Source organism: Myodes glareolus, chromosome 23 (assembly GCF_982192425.1).
Source record: "Myodes glareolus chromosome 23, mMyoGla1.1, whole genome shotgun sequence".
Classification (NCBI taxonomy): domain Eukaryota; kingdom Metazoa; phylum Chordata; class Mammalia; order Rodentia; family Cricetidae; genus Myodes; species Myodes glareolus.
In genome coordinates this window covers 18,348,718-18,371,345 of record NC_142048.1, presented here as the reverse complement: position 1 = coordinate 18,371,345, position 22,628 = coordinate 18,348,718, and the positions used below count along the sequence as shown (strand labels likewise).

General features: G+C 36.1%; 1 protein-coding gene across 3 annotated transcripts in view; it reads left to right on the top strand.

Moving 5' to 3' along the window:
- Nucleotides 1-22,300, top strand: part of Fbxo8 (F-box protein 8) — a 43,831-nt gene extending 21,531 nt beyond the window's left edge. For all 3 annotated transcript variants that reach the window (XM_048455758.3, XM_048455759.3, XM_085680317.2), the window contains exons 3-6: nt 1,150-1,276; nt 16,392-16,510; nt 18,582-18,778; nt 21,326-22,300. In XM_048455758.3, coding sequence (XP_048311715.1) covers nt 1,150-1,276; nt 16,392-16,510; nt 18,582-18,778; nt 21,326-21,513 — 631 coding nt within the window. In that variant the 3' untranslated portion in view covers nt 21,514-22,300. The remainder of the gene's footprint in view (nt 1-1,149; nt 1,277-16,391; nt 16,511-18,581; nt 18,779-21,325) is intronic.
- The last annotated feature ends 328 nt before the right edge of the window (nt 22,301-22,628 follow it).

Genomic DNA, 22,628 nt, shown 5'->3' with positions numbered 1-22,628 from the left:
GATGTGGAACAAGTCAGATGTACAGAATGGGAGAGAGACACTGGGCAGTGGTGGCACACGCCCTTAATCCCAACACTTGGGAGGCAGAGGCAGGTGGATCTCTATGAGCTCGAGGCCAGCCTGGTCTACAAGAGCAAGTTTCAGGACAGGCTCCAAAGCTACAGAGAAACCCTGTCTCGAAAAACAAAACAAGAAAAGAGTGGGAGGAAGGTAAAAGCCACATGGCAGAACATAGATAACAGAAGCAGGTTAATTTGAATTATAAAAGCTAGTTGGGAACAAGGTAAAGGCCAAGCTTTCATAATTAATATTAAGTATTGGTGTCATTATTTCTGGGCTGGCAGTCCCACAAAGGACGTTTTGACTACAACCAATGTCAGAGAATTGTTGATAGGATTGAGCAAGCCAATACAATTAAAACTCTAAAAATAATGACTGTCATTTCAGTAATCTCTAAGTGATTATCATCTATCACTGATTATTTTTAATTGCTTATGTTTAACTTCAGATAGTATTTGTGAATATGATTAATACGATTAATTGTTGTAACTGAAATTCTTAGGTGCAACCAAAATTGCTAATTCTACGGCACTTGTAATATTCTTGTACAGCAGAAGTACAAAATTTAAATTAAAGTTTATAATCACATTTTTACTGCTCTTAACGCAGTGGGACCTGGGAGAAAGGAACCTAAAATGAGGTGGACTAAACTCTCCTGTATAGCCAACTTTATTCAGAGCATCAGCCAGCTTACACTCTGAGGACCAAGAAGAATCCCATGAGTAAGGTGTTCAGTCCCAAGGACAGGCCTTATGTGGCAAACATGCTTTCCATGGAGGCATAACAAACAACAGTAGCCACGTGTAATGGATAGCTGAGGTAAACGCTCTCCTGTCCACTGCCCCTGGGAAGGGCATGAGAGCACATTCCAAGAACAAGTCCATGTTTTTAAAGAAATTGAGGTCACAAGACTGGTTTTGGAGTTTTCTCATAAGCACTCAGAATTCTCTTTGCATGACTTCATTCTTAGATGGTGTTATGACAGCTGCAGAATCTAATTCTGTGTCATCTAATTTGAGAATTTTACCATGTGACTGTGTGTTTATCTTAGAAAATGTAATAACTTTGGTTTTATTTTCTGTTTTTTAGGTTGTGTAAATCCACTTGGGGTCACTGTTCTATATACAATAAGAGCCCACCTTTAGGATTCTCTTTTAGGAAATTGTACCTGCAGCTGGATGAAGGGAGCCTCACCTTCAATGCCAACCCAGAGGAGGTAAGGAGAGAACAGGATTGTTTGCTTCAGACGACTTTTCTGATTTTGCTGCAATATTTTAATATTATAAACTTGCAGGTGAAATTAAAAGTAATTGAACATGCCTTACCCAATCTCTGAAAAATCAAGTATTGTTACTGTTATATGTCATAATGATTTTTATTTGCTTTCCCTGATCATATTCTAATCTTTCCACCTGCTAACATTGTATAGTAGCATCTTGAGGTGTACTGTATACCAGGTGTACTAGTCTGAGGTACATATTACCAGGAAGTACAAAACTTTGTTAAGGAGAACATACATGTATTATGATCATCAAATTATATCTGCATCATTATCTTTCCATTTATTCTATTTAGTAATAATGTACTTTTATTAGAGATAATCACAGAAAACATCATTCTAGTGTACTCTATCAAGATGTTGAGTATTGATGGCTTTAGCTGTCAAGATGGCTCAGCAGGTAAAGGAGCCTTCCATCCTTCCATGCAAGGCTGGCAGCTTGAGTTCAATCCCTAGAACTCTTACAAAGGTGAAAGGAGAAAACAAACTCCTCATAGTTGCCTTCTAAATTTCACACTTGTGTCATGGAATAAGCATATACACCTGTATAAACGTAATAATATTTTTTAATTAGAAAGCATAATTTCACTTTATCTAAAACCTCCTCTTGATTCTCTTTCAAGATGATGTTTACTTCTTTCATAATATGTAACAATGAAAATGTGAAAAGAAAAATTTCTCTCACCTTTTCTTATTCTTCTTTTAATGTACTTTTGAAAAATTAAAAGTTTCAGAAATGCTTACACATCTCCTGGACTCCAAATCTCCAAAATCTCCAAATCTCCAAAATCTCCAAATCTCCAAATCACATCTCCTGGCCTCCAAATCCAAATAGAAATGAAATAACCTTGGAAGCTACTGCTTCTGGGTGCGTTGTTTTCTGTGGGAACATTAACCAGAACTATCTTAATTTAATAGTTATTTTAAGATGATTTTCACTTGTTATAAAGTTACTAAGAATTAAGTTGGGGGCTAGAGATATATCACAACAGGAGAAAAACACTTTGATTGCTCTTTCAGAAGTCCTGGATTCAAGTCCCAGGAGCCTCATGTGGCTTACAGCCATCTATAATGAAATCTGATGCTCTTTTCTTCTATGCAGGCATACATGCTAGTAGAACATGCATATACATAAAATACATAAATAAATACATTTTTAAAGGGGAGGAAAAGAATTCTAAGTCATGTATCTAAGTAGTTTCTAAAATTATCTCAATTTTGTTGTAAGTAGGAAAATATTTTGTCAGTTTTTAATTTTAAGCTTAAATCTAAGTATTGCTTTTATAACTATGAATGAAGTAACCCAGTGACAGTACATTTTAAAAAATTGATTTTCACTTACTATATATAGTTTCTTTGTTAAATTTTTCTTGTACACTTATAAAACTGAATGTCATTGTTAAACATACACTTAATCATTTACCCTTATTCTTAAAAGTATAGCAAATTATATGATGTAATATTGACAATCAGATGCCTGTTGTCTTTCTGTTTTCTTATCAATGTTTTAAAGAAGTAGGTGAAATTCTAATCTTTTTTTCTTATTACTGTTGTGGTTTGGCTTTTTGAGACAGTGTTTTTTATAACCCAGGCTTGTCTTGAATTTACTATGTTACTCAGACTGGCCTTGAACTTCTGATCTTCCTGCTTCAGCTTCCTGAGTGCTGGGACCTTAAAGAGTGTGCCACCATGCCCAAAAAAACCCATGATATTCTTAATTAAAATGGAATAATTTATTAAAAGCTAGCATTCAAACTATATACTTAAAGCCATTATAATGTAAAAAGTCACTTTTAAACACTAATAAGCAATAAGGAATTATCACAAGTTAGAGTTTATCACTTATCCCTTTATTATAATTTTCCATTGTCTTTTGTTAAAGAATATAGTTTCTTTTCACAACATTTTCTGTGTAAACAGATAGCAATATGAGCATGTCACCTTTCAGGTCTTGTTCTGTGACAAATGTGTGTTGTACAGTGATCTCACTATAGTTATTCAGAGACTGGAGTAGTTTCAGAGCCTTTGTGTTTTAATTATAATTAGGCTGTTAACTGGTTGCTGATTAAATAGCACATATGGTGAGCTTTCTGATGTTTTGCTTTGGTCTGCTTGGCAATTGCGTGGTGATTGCTGGAGAAGAACTGAGGACAGCTAGGGTAGGTAGTGCTTTATTCCAGAATGTATGAGAATCAGGAGAGACAGCTTTTGTAAGCCCCTATCTTATTATACTCAGTTTATGACGTCCCACTGAATTCTGTCATAAATTATACTAATGATGAATCAAATTATCATCTTTAATCGCATGACTTGCAAATGATGCATTGTAAGTAAAGTATAATTTAGAAAGTGCCAAGTAGTACAGTCAGAAGAGTGAGATGTCATTGCTGGTACTGACCATGGTAAGTCGTTGGTTATTGCTAAATGTCTTGTAATTTTAAAAACAGATTATAAAGTCATGCTTTCTATGAGAAGTATGAGAAGAAAGAAAAATAGTGTGACCTCACACATCAGCAAATTGGCTAGATAGTTTTAAGTGTCTAAATTAGGAAAAATTAGAAACAAAAGTATGTTTCTATGTTTGCAACTGTGTGCATTATACCATAGAGTTCTTGTTAGTAACGCCTAGAGTCTTCTGAGGGAGAAAGGAAAAAAGATAGTATTCAAGTTCTGTTTAATGTGGTGATGATCTGAAAATTTTAATTTAAGTATTTGATCAAACTAAGATTTTTAGATTGTCAGTTTGCTTTTCCATCCTACCTTCCATTGTTATTGAGAGTTGGCTGTATTTCTTTTTTTTAACTCATGGGCCTGATTTAGAATATCATAGAGTGTTCTTAAATAATTTAATTCACTATTCTGAAAGGTCTGTATAGTGCTGCCAAACAGCACAGAGCTGAACCCCTCCAGATGTCTGTGGTTCCAGACTCTGAGTCTGCGATTTTGTGAATATCAGTAATACTTTAGTAGGTATTACCTATAGGAAAATAAAATTCTGTCTTTACCAGAATACACTTACAGGATAAGTAGGTCACTCCCAAAAATGCATTTAAATATTTAATGTGTTTAATGTGAAATTCATTTAATGTGTTCAGAAAAACGGGGGAAAACATTTTAATGACTATATTCTAATTTTCATTATAAATTTGTTTGTTGTTTATAAAATAAAGTCTGTAGAATCAAAGTCACATAAAAGAAAGTTATCAGAAAGATATTCTCATGTAGAACTTGGCAATATGAGTGTGATTAGCCAGGTCATGGGGTGGTTCTTACACAGATTTCTGAATGCTAGAGTCAAAGTACTTTTTGGAGATTTATTTTTCCCCCACTCACTGGAGCACTGTCATCAGACATATTTTTCTGGGTTCATCTAAGTGAACGATAAATTATTGTTGATAATATGTTCAAATATAAATGGTGTTTATCATAGCTGCTTGAAATAAGGTGCATATAATTGTTGAGTATTATTTAAAAAAGTGTACTTTTCCATGATTTCTAGTTTTGTACTTAAGATCGTTCATAGCAAACATCATTAAAATATAAATATAAGAATACTTACAGCCACAGGGAACAAGATTCTCCAAAGGACACCGTTCATGTCACGGATATGGGTAACCAAACTCCATAGCAACTGCTGGCAGTGGCTCATGGGGTGGGGGAGAACATCTGCACACTTTTGGTACGATGATCTAGCACGCTGTTGTTATCTGCATGACCCTGTGGTTTCAGCTGTATGGAGTGTCTTGATGTTGTGCATGAGCTTGTGTACTTTGTGGTGGTGACCACATTCTAGTAGAGGAATGTGCTGAGTCCTCTCTGTTTACATGAAGTTGTACTTCCTGCATGTACCAGCTCACTGTGTCAATTCTGCCCTTCTAGGAGTGTCGTGATAAAGTAGTTCTAGCTGCCATCCAGTATTTCTTAGGATCCATCTTGTTGTAGATCCATTATTTTCTGGACATAGTTATCATTAAATTTAGAGTCTGAAAACAGATAGTACACATAGTAATAAAGACTTGTTTATCTCTGTATGCTTTAAAGAGTCTAATGTCAGCTAGTCAGATTTTTGAAAGTATGCTTCAGATATATAAACATTTCTTTTATATTTATACAGAAATACAAAATTACATACACTTTTGTGCATTTTAATAAGATGAATCTTGAATAAAACCTATTATAAAAATATTTTTGACATACTTTAAATAGAAATGAACATATATATGTATACTTTATTGTTAAAACTGCATATTCTTTTTGCTGTTGAATCAGGAAATGTATAAGTTCTACCATTAAAGAAAAATTTTTAAGAGCGAGCTCACTTAATGCTAAAAATTTGACTGAGCTTTTTATTTATAGTATAAGAATGGTTATTATCCACTTCATAGCATAGGAACAGTGGTGAAAGTAACTTAAGCTTTCACTCCTTAGGATAGATAACCCCAGTAAGTTTCATCAGGACATACAGATGGACAATCCCAATTACATAGTAAGGAAAGTGTTCTCAAGTCTAGTAAATTTGAATAGGACAGATTTCTGGTTAGTTAGCTTATTTACGATATAGCTTTGTAAAGTATGATGAATATTCAACAGGTAAATGTAGTGTGTAGCATCCTCCAAGTTTATTTGATACAGTAATATTTGGTTTACTTAAACGTTCCAAGGAACACACTTAGATACACATTTATAAATCTAAGAATGGTTGAGATGCCAAACTATTCATTTACAGTTATGTGACCTCTCTGATGAAATTCTGTTGAACTATAATTACTAGTTTTAAATTTTAAGCTGTAACCTCTATAATGGACTCTATATGCCTGTAATTATTTGTTTTCTTTTCCATTGTCTAATAGTACTTCCTACTTAAAAACAATAGTTTTGTGGTTTCTTGACAAACTGAGGTAATTTTCATGTTTTGTATTTTGGTTCTTATCTAATTTGTTAAGGAAAATGTTACTTTAGAAAATAATCCTCTGGAGTAATATTCAATATTGCTTTAGATTGATGCAAATTTCCCTGTAAGTAATTTGATACTAATCAACTATTTGTAATTATGTCTTCTATGTCTTTTTCTATGTATGATGGTATAAAGTCTAAGTATCTCCTCTATTTCCAGTGAAGATTTACAGGTCATATGTATTACCTATTAAACTCCTATATGTTTGGGTAATAATGAAGATAACAATACATAAAGACTCTTTGAACTACCAACAATAGGGAACTTGATTGTAATCACGTGAAGGGATACATTTGATTTAAAAAACTTATTAGCCTTACAATTGGTACATCAGACTCAATTCTTTCTTCCCAATATTCTCTTCTCAGTGTGTTGCTAAGAGTCCTAACAACTGGAAGATGGCTGGAGGTGGTTTTGTCATTACATGTGCATGCATATCAGAATCAGCAAGTGCATTTGTTAGAGCTGCATCACATGGATGCAGAGCTGACATTTATGTGTTTTCTCTAGTGAGGAGTTAAAGCCAAAATATTATAACATACACACACACACACACACACACACACACACACACACACACACACATACATATATATAGTGATTTACTTTTTTTTTTAACTGTCATGTTAGAAGCTTAGTTCTACATCTACCTCCTTTGTCTTTACTGTGCAGTAGTAGCCCTCCTTTCACTCAGTGGTAGGAGGATTTAAAATGGCAAACAGTTCTTCAGTTGTATTCTGATGCTAATACTCTTTCTTTGGGTATTAGGCATCTGGCCCAGCAGACACCAGAACTGTAAGGCTTGCAAGGACCTGGAGATTAAAAGAACACAGGAGACATGAGTCATTCCTGAGGAGATAATGCCAAATGCCCTTTCTTTATACAAGTTTCAGAAATCCCTTATATACCTAGCTGCTGCACAATGGAATTTCCCACAGGCAGGTGGGAAATTACCACAGCAAAGGTGGAGTAAACAAAACCCCTAAACTAACCACCAGGGGGACAGAGGGAGCACAGAAACAAACAGAATGTTTAGCTGAAAAATGCAACAAGATGTCTGGCCAGAAAATGTCCTCAAGATGAACCCTGGAAGGAGGGGCGGCTACAGAAACTAGAGGGGAGAAAATCAAACTGTTGCAAGTGGTTACTCATTAAAAAGGTGTTAAGGGTGCCTAATGAAAGTCTGATTTCCTGCTTTGCATCCTAGCAGAGTCTCTGAAATACAGGCCTAAACCAACCATTCAATCTTTCTGTTTTTCTCTCTGTTGACCCAGAAGTGTTTATGTAGTTTAGTCCTGTTAGCTACAACATAAGCAGAAGTATAGTGAAGGATTTGTAATGCTACGTGAAATTAGTAGACAGTGTGTTGGTGGACAATATATATGAATAAAACTTTTTCTTCATTTGAATTGTTTTGTTATCAATTTAGATAAATATACTTACAAATCTTATATTAGATATTTTAATACATTTCAAAGAAAAATATCTTTTCCATAATTTCTCTTAGCATACTTTCTCTGACTAGGTTTTCTCACTTGTTATAACCATAGTTTCAGATACTTGATATCACTTTCCAGATTTAATAAGATAGTTGCCTCTATTGCCTGTCTTTAGCAATTGATGCTTACCAACATGGCTGCTGTATCAAAAATATAAATGACATTTTTCCTTCAGCTTTTGGATGTCTTGACTGGAAGCTTCCAGGAGCTCAGTCATGGCTTTCAAAGTATGGTATAACAAAGCATAAGTATAACATTAACTTTATTTTAACAAATGGACCACGGTGTGCATTACCCATTAGATTATTTAATGTTTTCTTCTTTATCTTTAAGCTTTTAGGAATACCTTCTTTAGATTCAGGATCCTAATGCTGAAGTGTCTAGGCCACAGTCAGTTGTGTACAGTGATCTGCTTTTGTAGCTGCTGACTTGGAGCAGTGCTCTAATCTTCAGGAAGTAAATGTGAGGCACTTCCATGTATCCTGGGGGAGTGTCTTACTAAGCATCTTTACTTTGTATGAGTCATGTCAGTTTGATTTGAAGCAAATAACCTCTGTGTTGTTTTCTGCTCCATAGACTAGGTAGTTAGAATGCTAGTAACATTGTAGTGATTAAATAAAATAAAAGAAGTTCAATGGTTAGTGCTTCCAACTGCTCACCAGCTATGTCTAGATACGTGTTCCCTAGGCGCAGCTTCAGTAACTTATAATTTGAAGAAGCACGTGCTGCTCTAGGCCTTGAAGCTCCTCTTGAACCTTTAGGTGCTAGTGAATAACTCTTTGGAGCCTGGGAAGTAGTACTTCATAAAGTATGCATCATTCAGGTCAAGATCTTCAAACTCTGGTGAGATTTTTTTGCCTTTAGTAATGTGTTGCCTGACATGTATACACAGTAACATGTTTTTATAAATATGTTTCTCTACTTCTGTATTCTTAAGGCTTTTAAAAATGTTAATTATTTCAAAAAATGCTTCAGACATATTTCAAATGTCCATATGTCTAAGAGTATTGAAATGTAGGAATCATGATAAAACTATAATTTTGTTTCCAGGGTTAGATGTATGTATACATTGCAAATGAAATATTTATATATTTATACATGACTTTTATAAAGCAAGAACTCTAAATCAGCTCATAGTGCGCAAATATTACTGTCTCCTCAGTTTGGATCACTGCCAATTGCGCCTTAGCTAATAAAGCTTCCTCTCCATGCTTTCTTTTGTAGCCTAGAGTTGGCTGAAGAGAAAACGACCTTTTAACCACTGAGCCATCTCTCCAGCCCCATTTTTTTTTCTTCATAGACTTAAAGTTCTTGTCAAGCAGGTCTTTCACTTCTTTGATTAGTGTTACCTCAAGATATTTTATGTTATTTGTGGCTATTGCTGGTATGAGGCTATCTGTTGCCTTTGTTTTTCTGGGTGTGGTTAGTTTTCTTGGGTTGGAGTTTTCCTTCTAGTGCTTTCTATAAGGGTGGGTTTATGAATAGGTTTTGTTTAAATTTAGTTTTGTTATGGAATAGCTTGTTTTCTCCATTGATGGTGATTGAAAGCTTGGCTGGGTATAGTTGTCTGGGCTTGCGTCCATGGTCTCTTAGTGTCTGCAGCACATCTGTCCAAGACTTTCTGGCTTTCATGGTTTCCATTGAGAAATCAGGTGTAATTCTGATAGGTCTGCTTTTATATGTTATTTGGCCTTTTTCCTTGCAGCTCTTAATATTCCTTCTTTCTTCTGTATGTTTTGTGTTTTGATTATTTTATAGCAAGGGGAATTTTTTTTTGGTTCAATCTATTTGGTGTTCTGTAAGCTTCTTGTACCTCCATAGGTATATTTTTCTTTAGGTTGGGAAAGTTTTCTTCTATGATTTTCTTGAATATATTTTCTGTGCCTTTGAGCTGGAGTTCGTCTCCTTCTTCTAGCCCTATTATTCTTAGTTTTGGTCTTTTCATGGTATCCCAGATTTCCTGGATGTTTTGTGTTAAGACTTTGTTGGATTTATCATTTTCCCTGACAGATGAGTCTTTTTACTTAGTATCTTCAACATTTGATATTCTCTCTTCCATGTCTTGTAGTCTGTTGGTTATGCTTGCATTAGTAGTTCCTGTTTGTTTACCCAGATTTTCCATTTCTGGAATTCCTTCAGTTTGTGTTTTCTTTATTACCTCTATTTCGGTTTTCAAGTCTTAAACTGTTTCCTTCACCCGTTTGATCATTTTTTCCTTAGTTTTCTTGAGTTTTATTAAGAGATATATTGATTTCTTCTAAATTTTTGTTTGTCTTTTCCTTTATTTCTTTAAGGGAATTTTTCATTTCCTTTTTAAGGGTCTCTATCATCTTTATGAAGTTATATTCACGATTGTTTCCTTCTTTTTCTTCTTGGTTAAGATGACGAGGTCTTCCTGTTGTGTGACCACTGGGTTCTCACATTACCATGTTGCTTTTTAGGTATTATACTTACTAAAGCTCACAAAATAACCATAAAAGCAAATATCAACCAATATGGGCTTTGTTTTCACTTTTTGCCTTCTTAATACCCTGCCCTGTCCAACAGACTTGCAAAGCACTGTGCATCCTGGCTGTGCATTCGGTCTTTTCCTGCTCTCTTCACCTACTTTGCTCCGGCCTTCCTTTCTCTGTCAACTTTGTTTCTTCTCCTGATACATATAGGGCAAAATTATCTTTAAAGATGCTCTTTTTTTTTCTCTCAAAAATTAATTTTTCCATCTTCTCCACTGTGTAATGACATCTTCAGGTAAGTGTGCCATATGCAGTCACGCTACATGAGTTCACTCCTTATGTTGTAGTTTTGAACTTAATCTATGGAGACACTTCTTTAAGGTCACTGCTTTCTTTTTTTCCAGTCAATGATTATAGTGTCCTTTTTTCCCATTAACCTCCTGGAACTGTCTAAAAGGAAACTTACTGTGTTTGTATCAGTCACTGTCGTATTGCCATAAAAACTCTCTCAAGACTTTTATTGTTTAGTGAACAGGCTCATGTTTTGTAGGCTTGCAGGCCAGAAAAGGGCACAAGATCTCATTACAGATGGTTGTGAGCCACCATGTGGTTGTTGGGAGTTGAATTCAGGACCTCTGGAAGAGCAGCTGAGTCACCTCTCCAACCCCCAACCCAGGCTCAGGAAGTTTAAGTCATTATTCCCACATCATTGGGTGGCAAAGCTGTGGTCAGTGCTGAGATTTAATACCGCTTCTGAAAACTATGCTCCTGTAACTCCACTGAGTAATTGCTTCTTTTGTCATTCAGGAATTTGTTTTGATTTTTCATTTGTTTTTGTTTTGTCTTGTATTTTTGATTGATGTTTTGTGTATTAATGTGTGTGTGAGGTTTTTAACTTTGTAAAACTTGGTCTTAGCCAGCCTAGACCTCATTGTGTAGCCTAGGTTAACCTTGACTCTCTTGCCTCAGCCTTCTTGGTACAGGGATTATAGGATTAACTACCTCACCAGTCTAGCACTGGTCTTTATGGATCCTTTTTTTAAAAAAAATAAAATAAAATCTTAGTCTCTGGGCTTGAGAGATGGCTCAGGCCAATAGCACTAGCTGCTCTTCTAGAGGTTTTGAGTTCAGTTCCCAGCGACCACATGGCGGCTCACAACTGTCTGTAATGAGATCTGGCACCCTCTTCTGGCCTGCAGGCATACATGCAGACAGAACTCTGTATACATAATAAATAAATAAACCTTTGAAAATAATCTCAGTCTCTTAGATTCTGAGATATTCTTCTGTTATCTTCCTTACCTCTCATATTTCTTGTTCTAGTTCTTTAATCTTTATCCACTCATTTTGTTTTTAACTCCTACTGGGGGCAACCATGCCTATATAGGTCTTATTTTTAATGTTATGTTTTTTTGTGTTCCTTGTCTACCCTCTTTCTCTCCCATTTTTCCTCTCTCATCTTGGAATCAAGCCCAGGGTCCTGCATACAGTGAACTATAATGAACAAGTACTATAGCACTGAACTCTCCCCAGGCCTTAAAACCCCCGTTTGTTTGTTTTGAGGCAGGGTCTCACATACCCCATACTGGCCTTTGAGCTTCTTATCCTTCAGTCTCCCCTTCCTGAATTCCAGGATTGCAAACATGCGCTGCCACTCCTGATTTCGCTTGTTTGTTTTTATGTGGTAATGGGGATAAAGCCTCATCTATAGACAAGCACTCTTGAGACCAGCTGAGCCACATCTCCAGTCTATCTCTTGTTGTGCTGGGTTTTTTTTTTTTTTTTTTTGTAGTCATTTCTCTCTTTATCATGCCAGAAACATTGGTTATCTTTCACTTTTCATTACTTTGTGGACTGACGTCCAGCATATTTATCAAGTAAGCCCCTCTCTTAGCTTCATTCCTGTGACATATAGAGTTTTAAAATATGGTTTTAGAATCTACTACTTCCTACTTCTGCTGTTTTTCTACATGCTCAAACTTGGATATCTGTGATAGCCAACCACCACAGACTATTGGAGTTTATATTACATTAATTGTTTTTATGGTATAGTCATCTCTACAGGGTACACATTTCAAGATTCCTGGAAACTTCCTGTGTGTACATAGTCGTGAAACTGTCTATTTATACCTTGTTTTTCTATGTATATGTAACCATTATAACCATAACTCATCAATGAGGAATAGTTAGATACAATATTAATAGAAAACTCACAAAATATATTGTAATAAAAAGCATGTGAGTGTGTTCTCTAATATGACTTATGGCACTTGCATGTTTTCTTTAAAAGCAATGCCTTTCTGGATTCCCTTTGCTTGCATTGCTAACATTATGTGGTTTTATGCTTTGGGGGCACTTTTAAGTAAAACACAGATCAGTTAAACACAAGTACAGTAACACAGGGACAATTGATCTCATAGCTAGCATGGAACTTGTATCAGATACAAGAGGGATGCATATCAGATGAGGTTGGACTGAGAAGCTTGTGACCTCACACTCTTAAGTATGTTGATTAATTTAAAACTTAAGAAGTTCTAGGAGATATTTCTGGAATTCCACATTTTGTATTTTTTTTAATCAAGGTTGACTAAATAACAAGCCAGAAAACCAAACCATAGTAAGAAAGGATTGTTACATTCCCAAATTCACTCTGTAGACTATTGCTTCTCTGTTATATAGCATTCAGAGCTGTTCACTTATATGTGTGTGGATAGAACATACAAATCTTACCATAAAATTAAATAATGTTATAAATCTAGTTTGAGATGTGCTCTCAAATATCAAATACTTCCCTCTTTCCTAAAAACAGCCTAACTTGATATATTGTGTTTTTTTGACTCTCTTGATACAATATAAACTAAGATGGTCTTCTTCAGTGTTTCTCCCAGTCAAAGCTATTGAGACCTTTTCACTCCTTTCAGTCTTATCCAAGTGTCCTAGCTCCTAGTTATTATTTCTGGCATTGAACTGTTAAAATGCTTATTTTACATATTCATTTAAGCTTTATCCAGCCGTCTTGTATCATTAATTTGTCTTGTGGGTGTATTGTTATTTACCTGTGTTTCTCTTCTCTGGGTAAAATTCTTGTCTTACACTACTCAGCACCTGCTACTGAATACCATACCTATGTAAACTTTTAAGATCGATGCATATAGAGAAATACGTCAATATGCACGTGGATCTGTTTTATAAACTAGTCTCTGGGTATTCATTATATTAAACTATGAAGTTTAAGTGGATATTTCCTTAAAGGTCTCTAATTCTTTTGGGCTGATTAGATAGCTCAGTTAGTGAGTCAAGGTGCCTGTGCCCATTAATGGCCTTCTAGAACCTCTTTTCGGGGTGAATTCTTGCGAGAACTTCTTTACGAACCAAATATTAATATTTTTTTCAGCCAAGCAGTGGTGGTGTGCACCTTTAATCTCAGCACCTAGGAGGCAGAGGCAGGTAGATCTCTGGAATCAAGGCCAGCCTTGTCGACAAAGGGGAAGTTGCAGGAAAGAAATAGGTTTTTAGTATAAACATTATGAGTTTGTCTTTTTCTGAAGAAATATTAGGTATGATATCTGTTTTTCTATACAGTTTTATTTACCCCCATGATAACTTTTCTTCAGAAATACTTTTAAGGAACATCTGCTTTGTCTAATACTTCTGAGTTTATTTTTATGCCTTGGGGCAGCTCACTACAAGATTGAACACCATGTGGTAGGTTGCATTCACCTAACAAATACATTTTAGATTTCTCCACAAGTGACAGACAACCAACAACTACACTCTGATCACAACTTAAATAATCCTAAAACTGGATCAGAATAGAGTTTATATTAGAAATTAAAATTTTAATAAACAATGGGATTAAATAAATAAATGTAAAATTAAAGTAGTAAATTTGAAACTTAAGTCTGTTTTGGCAAAGCAAAGAGGAAGAAGAATCAAGCAGATGACAGACTGACTGAGCAGCCGAGCTATAGTTGCCAGCCTGTTTCTTACATGCTTCTAATGTGACTGATGCTTTTGCTCGCTGGCTGTGCCTGCTGTGCTTCCCTGGACTGACCTGCCTGCTCCAGAGAAAGCTCAGCCTCGAAACTGGCGCCTGCTGCCTTTCCTCTCAAAAACAATGAAGTTGGCTTATTTCCAATCATTTTTCCAGGTTTCGGGATTGTGTTTAAAACTATCTATGCTTACTTTTTACATTCAATTATTTTAGAGAACTTAAGTTAGATTAGATATGTAAGTTTTCAAAACACATTCCTTGAAAAAGAAATGACCAACAGTGCATTGTTACTATTAAATATATTTTATGATACTTAATGAGCCAAATATCAAGGTGTAACTAAGTAGTATCAAATGATGTTGAAATGTCACCACACTCTATCTAGAGAAGTATAAATATATTTTTGGGTAATTTTAACAGGGAGACTAGAATTAATTTTTTAAATGGTAATTTTGATATGAATAAAGTATTGTAATGTATAATAAACATTCTTTTTTCTTTAAATCACTTCAGTTAAAATGAAACACCGCAATAATTCTAATGTAGTTTTATAATTTTTACATAGAGTCATTTGTCAAACAAACATGACTCCCGTTTTGCTAGTTAGATCAAGTAAACATGCAGTCAACTCTCAATCATTCAGACTAATGGAGGAAAGGATGGAACAAGCATTAGAATTTGTCTAGTCCCCGCCCCCTCAAACACTGCCAAGAAAGCCTCCCTCTGAAAAAAGGCTTTCTATCTTGATCACAGTACATCATGTAGCCTTTGTTTCCAAGGAGCCCGTGGAATATGGCTGAAGCTGGCAGGGGAGCCTCATGCTATCACAGTCTGCTCTTTTTGTGCACATTTTAGAGTCGCTGCCTTAGCACTGCTTTATAGGACTACATTTCACATGAAAAGTTGATGATGGTGCTGTTAAGATTCTGTTGGCTCATAAAATCAGCTTTATATAAAAGCCCTTATCTTCAAATTGCAATTTGTAGATAATTATAACATTTAGAAAGCATTACCTCATGGTACCAAATTGCTTTTTAAAAATTTTAATGCAAAATTTTAATGAGAACATTTTTATCTTTGAGAGTCTTTCATAAAAATTCTTCCAACTCTTAAAATTCTAATGTGTGCAATATTTCTGACTGAAGAAATGCTGAAGGAATTTATGTGTGAAAACAGTATGTTGCATGTACATTTTACGTCATTTCTCTGTCAATTAGCTGCACACACTGTACTAGTATCCAGACACATGGATTCATGGGAATGCATGTATCTGGAGAACTACAAGTTGAAATAAACACACCTGCCTTTTATTTCAATAACTGCACATTCAAATGAACCTGGCATTTATTTGAATGTGACTTTCCTATATGTGCAAGAACATTGCTTTCAGCGTTTAGGTTTTTTGTTGTTGACGTTTTTGTTGTTGTTGATTTTTAAGTGAAAGGTAGATACAAATGTGAGGGTAGTGCTTCTCTGGACAACTCTGCATGCAGAGAAAAGGAAATTCAAAGAGAAACCTATCAAGTACAACTGGAAGCTTTGTCTTACATGCTTGCTCTCAGTGGTACTTTAGCTAGATGCTTATAAAATGCAGTTGTGCTCAAAGCCAAAGTAGTAAAACTCACGAGTCGACCTGGAGTTTGGCCTTCTTCCCTGTAACTTAGATAATGTAATTACCTTTATTTCCAGAAAGAAGTTGTTAGTGTTCCTTCCATTTGGAGAATCTAATTGTTTTTTCTCCAAAAGCTATTTTCTTAAAATGTATACCACAATACTTACCTGAGCTTTAAAAAAACTTATGCTTTCTATTAGGAAAGGGAAGTATGTGTTGCACAGCTCATTTTATGGTCTATATTCTGGCATGTCCACATCCCCTCCTAAATTAGTCCATATATCTATATACTTATTTTACCTGTCATGAGCCAGAAAATAGGATCTCTTCATGAATTTTAACTTTGAATTTCCTACTTTTCATTGCATGTAAATGATCAACTATACATGCTAGTTTTAGCTCAGGCTCTAGTTTGTGTTTTGCATGTTAAAGCTATCAACATTATAGTAATGCTGGAAAGAACCTGTAGCAATTGCCTAATTACTAAAATTTATAAATCAAGGCTGAATTTGCTTATGTAGACTTGTCTTTCTGCCTTAGGGAGTGAGCTACTTTATGTCCAAGGGTATCCTAGATGATTCGCCAAAGGAAATAGCAAAATTTATCTTCTGTACAAGAACACTAAATTGGAAAAAACTGAGAATCTACCTTGACGAAAGGTAAAGCAAAAATTAAATTTTTATCAGAAATGAGTTAAATAATGTTTAACTTTTACTTTAAATGCTATAGTACATAGAACAATCTAGTTGTAAAATTGAGTAAAAACATAAAAAAGTTTATTATGTCTTACAATTGGTTAGACTTTTTGTTTCAATTGCTAATGAAACCTTGGCATTATGAAAGTAACAGATGCCACATGTGGTCTGACATGAGCTGATAAACAACTGTAATAACAGCATCAGAAGCTGAGGAGAGGATCTCAGATCTGCGGCCAGCCACAGCCATGAAGTGAGGCACTGTCTCAGAAACATAATGATACAAAATGATAGCCCAGCATCCCAGGGATGCAATCTAACATCAAGTATCTTTGTGGAAGTTGTAGCCCTAACTTAATAGTTAGCCATGAACTAAGTGTTTAGGTGATCAGAAGTTCTAAATGCTGAAACTGTCCATTTAAAAATCTATTGTAAAGACAAATTGTAAACTGCAGAACCTAAGGATTCTAAGGGTTGCGTGTAGTTGCATAATATTGCACAGACATTATGCACATGTCTACAAAGTCTTAAAAGGTGAAGCTGGAGAGATGCCTCACAGTTAAAAGCACTTGCTGCTCCTGCAGAGGATCCAGGTACGGTTCCCAGCACACTCATGGTGACTCACAACTGTCTATAACTCCAGTTCCAGATCATTTGCTCTCTTCTGGCCTCAGTGATGCACAGACAAGCTTGCCGACGAAACACCCATGCATATAAAAAAGTCTAAAAGGTGACATTAAGTATTTCAATCACACAGGTAGAGATGATGGATCATATGGCATTCTCATATGGTAGTTATTCACTTGTGCCCTTATATTCTAGTTCATTGGAGACATGAAAATATTGAGAGAGCATACATCAGCTTTCTTGTCATTGAATGAAGGCTCCTATGAAAGGTGTTGTCCTTGCTACTGTGTCGTTAAATGCTAGGAACCTAGAGATTGGCGCTTCTTCTGTAGATCTTTCTGTAAATATTCAGCTTTGCTGACCCTGTGCTCTCTGTTGCATTTGCTCTAACTCTGCCATTTGTGTTGTGTAAGTAGACATCGGCCAACTATACACAAAGCAGTACGGCCCTATTCCATTAACTCTACTTACAAATATAAGCAGTGAGCCTGAGTTTGCCTACTTGCTGTATTTGCCTAGTCTTGTCATAAGCAATTGGTCAAAATGAAGGCTATGGTCATATAATCAAGTTTGAGTTCAGTAACAATTAAAAAATATTGTTACAAAGAGTCTCTATTTAGTTCTATAGGTTAAAATATATAACATATAAATAGGTTTATATATTATACAATAATTACATAATTATAAACATGTAAATACATATCCATAGAATTATTATAACTATATGTTGGGATGGTAAGCAGTCACTAAAAATAATGAAGTGAATCTATTTCTAATGACAAAACCATGCACAATGAACACTATCAGGAAGGAGGAGCAGATTGTAAAGCCGTGTGTATATAGTCTATGTGGGTGTTTTTAGAAGTCTACATAAATAGCTCTTACCTCTGAAAATGTGTCAATTTTCAATACAGGAAGATTCCTTCTAATTTAAACGGCATGAATTCTACTTCTGTTGGGCTTAGATCAGAAGGCACTGGCTGGTAAAGAAGCAGTGTTTCTTTGTTTCTCTGCGGGAAGGATGTTTGTCTCTGTGTAGCCCAGACTGGCCTTGAACTCTTGATCCTCCTGCCTCAGCTTCATGAGTACCACTATACCAGCTGAGCAGCACTTTCTATACTTCAAATTTTTTATAAGTAGAATTATTTCATAAGTATATTACTTTATAAGTAAAATTCCATATTTCACTTTATCTTGTTTTAGGCTATTTCTTAAGGGGTTTCAAATATCTTAACTTTGTAAATGATCATATTTAATGGTTTTAAAGGGTACGGATATTATATACTTTATAGGACTAACTGATACAGTAATCAATGATGATGTATACTTTATACAAAACTGAAAAATTGTAATTTTTCATTTTTTTAGAAATATTAACTACAGCTGCACCTTTTTTCTCCTTCTTTAGGAGAGATGTCTTGGATGACCTTGTAACCTTGCATAATTTTAGGAATCAATTTTTGCCAAATGCATTGAGAGAATTTTTTCGTCATATTCATGCTCCTGAAGAACGTGGAGAGTACCTTGAAACTCTTATAACAAAGTTCTCACATAGGTTCTGTGCTTGTAATCCTGACCTAATGCGAGAACTTGGCCTTAGTCCTGGTAAGGATAACTTTGTTTGCGTGTGTGAATGTGTGTGCATGTGCATGCATGTATGCATGAGTTTTGCATTATTTTTCCAATTCCTACCATCTGTGTCATAGTCTGAGGCATTTTTTCCACTGTGGGGAAAAATACTTCCACAAACTGTAAATGTTTGTTTAAGTGTTGCCACAGTGATGGCATGGGTGCACACTCAGAAGGACATGCACTTACCCTTTGCACAGTGATATCATGGGTGCACAATCAGGAGGACATGTACTTACCCTTTGCACAGTGATGGCATGGGTGCACACTCAGAAGGACATGCACTTACCCTTTGCACAGTGATGGCATGGGTGCACACTCAGAAGGACATGCACTTACCCTTTGCACAGTGATGGCATGGGTGCACACTCAGGAGGACATGCACTTACCCTTTGCACAGTGATGGCATGGGTGCACAATCAGGAGGACATGTACTTACCCTTTGCACAGTGATGGCATGGGTGCACACTCAGGAGGACATGCACTTACCCTTTGCACAGTGATGGCATGGGTGCACAATCAGGAGGACATGTACTTACCCTTTGCACAGTGATGGCATGGGTGCACACTCAGGAGGACATGCACTTACCCTTTGCACAGTGATGGCATGGGTGCACAATCAGGAGGACATGTACTTACCCTTTGCACAGTGATGGCATGGGTGCACACTCAGGAAGACATGCACTTACCCTTTGCACAGTGATGGCATGGGTGCACAATCAGGAGGACATGCACTTACCCTTTGCACAGTGATGGCATGGGTGCACACTCAGAAGGACATGCACTTACCCTTTGCACAGTGATGGCATGGGTGCACACTCAGAAGGACATGCACTTACCCTTTGCACAGTGATGGCATGGGTGCACAATCAGGAGGACATGCACTTACCCTTTGCACAGTGATGGCATGGGTGCACAATCAGGAGGACATGTACTTACCCTTTGCACAGTGATGGCATGGGTGCACACTCAGGAGGACATGCACTTACCCTTTGCACAGTGATGGCATGGGTGCACAATCAGGAGGACATGTACTTACCCTTTGCACAGTGATGGCATGGGTGCACACTCAGGAGGACATGCACTTACCCTTTGCACAGTGATGGCATGGGTGCACAATCAGGAGGACATGCACTTACCCTTTGCACAGTGATGGCATGGGTGCACACTCAGGAGGACATGCACTTACCCTTTGCACAGTGATGGCATGGGTGCACAATCAGGAGGACATGCACTTACCCTTTGCACAGTGATGGCATGGGTGCACACTCAGAAGGACATGCACTTACCCTTTGCACAGTGATGGCATGGGTGCACACTCAGAAGGACATGCACTTACCCTTTGCACAGTGATGGCATGGGTGCACAATCAGGAGGACATGTACTTACCCTTTGCACAGTGATGGCATGGGTGCACACTCAGGAGGACATGCACTTACCCTTTGCACATAACAGATGCACAGCACTGGGAAGAAGTTAGACTAACTATGTCAATTTTTTGAAGTTATTTGTTATTTTTACCTGCTGATGTAAAGTTTTTTGAAGCTTTTAATAAGCTATACATAGATAACAATATTTTCCACTAAAATTTGTTTTAATACAATTTTCACTATGTATATACATATGTACACATGTTAGCTCTCAAGTCTCATATGTGTACTTTCATTTTATAGACTTACTTGTATCTTTGTGTTTAAGATTGTGCTTATTAAGCAGTGATCGAAGAACAAAACATGCCTGTCATATGAAATTTGCTGAGCATGTTTTATGGGATATAGCATTTAACATAGCTTTCTTAAGATTACAGGATTCTAAAATACTATAGTACTGCAAATATCATAAGTTTTGTTACTGTTGTGATCTTAAGCACCAAGTATTGCACTGTGATTATATGAAAAAGAAAATTCCTTTGTTGCATGTGCTCATGTGGGGCAATGTTTTCCCTAAAGATTTATTTTTGAAGGTCATATACACAGATTCCACTCACCTTCAGAGTACACCTCTCAAATGTGAATAGTAATTTAACAATCTTAAAAATGTTTTGCTATCTCTTTTTAGTGCCAAGGTACTACATTTCATACCATTAAAAATACTCTCAAATTAAATTAGGCTTTGTAAAAAGCATTCTTTGTAAATAAATATCTTGATTTTCTTTAAATGTGGAAGATAATAAGCTGGTGGTAATTATAGTTGGATGTAAATGTCCCATTTGAAAATGAAAATAGAGTAAATTCTGAAATGTTACGTCTGGAATGTATTTTCACAACAAATTCCTAAACATCTTGAAGTTCCTTTGAACTGGAGACTGCTGGTTTCCTTGGTAACCAGACCGGCTGAGTTTACCTCAGTTTGCCTGGTCATAGGCAGTTTCTCAGAGCTTGGAAGACTAACCTGGAAGAAAAGCCTGGACTCACAGAGTAGGTTGGCTGCCCTGTGTGATCTTTTGTGATAGGAACTTTTGTCTTTTTAACACCAGTGATATTTTGAGCAAACCAATAACCGATGTGTTTCCTTTTCCTTCAGATGCAGTCTATGTACTGTGCTACTCTTTGATTCTACTGTCCATTGACCTCACTAGTCCCCATGTGAAGAATAAAATGTCAAAAAGAGAATTTATTCGAAATACCCGCCGTGCTGCTCAGAACATTAGTGAAGATTTTGTAGGACACCTTTATGACAACATCTACCTTATTGGCCACGTGGCTGCATAAAAGCACAATTTTTGGGACTTCAGCTTTTTACTCCAGACTAAGGCTGCCCAGGAATGGACTTAGCAGGAATGGGGCTGCATCAATGCTGGTCTCTCAGCCTCTGTATGTGTAGCCAAGCTGGAGTGCACAGCCTCTTTTGTTTCACTGTTTTCTAGTTTAGAAATTTCAGAATTAACTAATATTGGTGAATATTTCCTAATTTTGCTCATCATGTTTGCACAAAACAGCCATTGTATAACACAGCTGTAGAGAATGTTAAACTGACATATGCTCTCTAAGGTGGAGTGTTTGTGCTTTAGATTTCTCTGAAAACGATCCATTTCCATCCTTTAAAATACCATGTAATGTATGCATATTTAACTAAAGAGATTTATAGTCATAATTATTTTATTGTAAAGATTTTAACTAAAGCTTTTTCCCTTTCTCTTGAACTGAGTTTGGAAATTTATTTGTCAAAGTCAGATCTGACCTGGAAACTAATACCAGCTTCCCATTTCTTGGAACTTTGAAAGGAGTGTTGATTTGTTACTCTATTAATATACTATGCAAAACTGGCCTTATTTGTATAACATTTATCATTTGATTCATTTTTAAAACTTCTGGGATAATAAAGTTTCAATATATCCTTTAAATATGTAGAATATAAAAAAGTCAGAATTTAAAAGTCACACTTCCCTAGAACTTGGGGAAGTCTTTACTTCCTTGTTTCTGAAATACTTGGTCTTAACTATTTTCCTAATCTCAATCTTTCTTCAGAGTTAATTAATAAAACGATATTACACCATGAGTCACATTATACTCTTTACTCTTCAGGCATGTGCCAAGGGCTTCCATGTGATGTTCTGTGCTAAGTTATAGTAGTGGTGCTTAGACATGAGTTCATGCTTGTGTAATAAGAGGGAAGCTGTGGATTTTTTTCCCTCTGGTTACCTGCTATTTTTTGGTGAATGATGCATTGACCTCTCCCACTTTTAGATGTCTCTCTTACCTGTTGATATCTTCCTCCCTCTCTACCTACCTCCCTTTTCTCAATTTGACTGTCTTTTTTTAAGCCTTCATTTCCCTATTTTTTTTCTTTTTGATTTTCACGCTCTGCCCTCGCTTTTTCAATATAG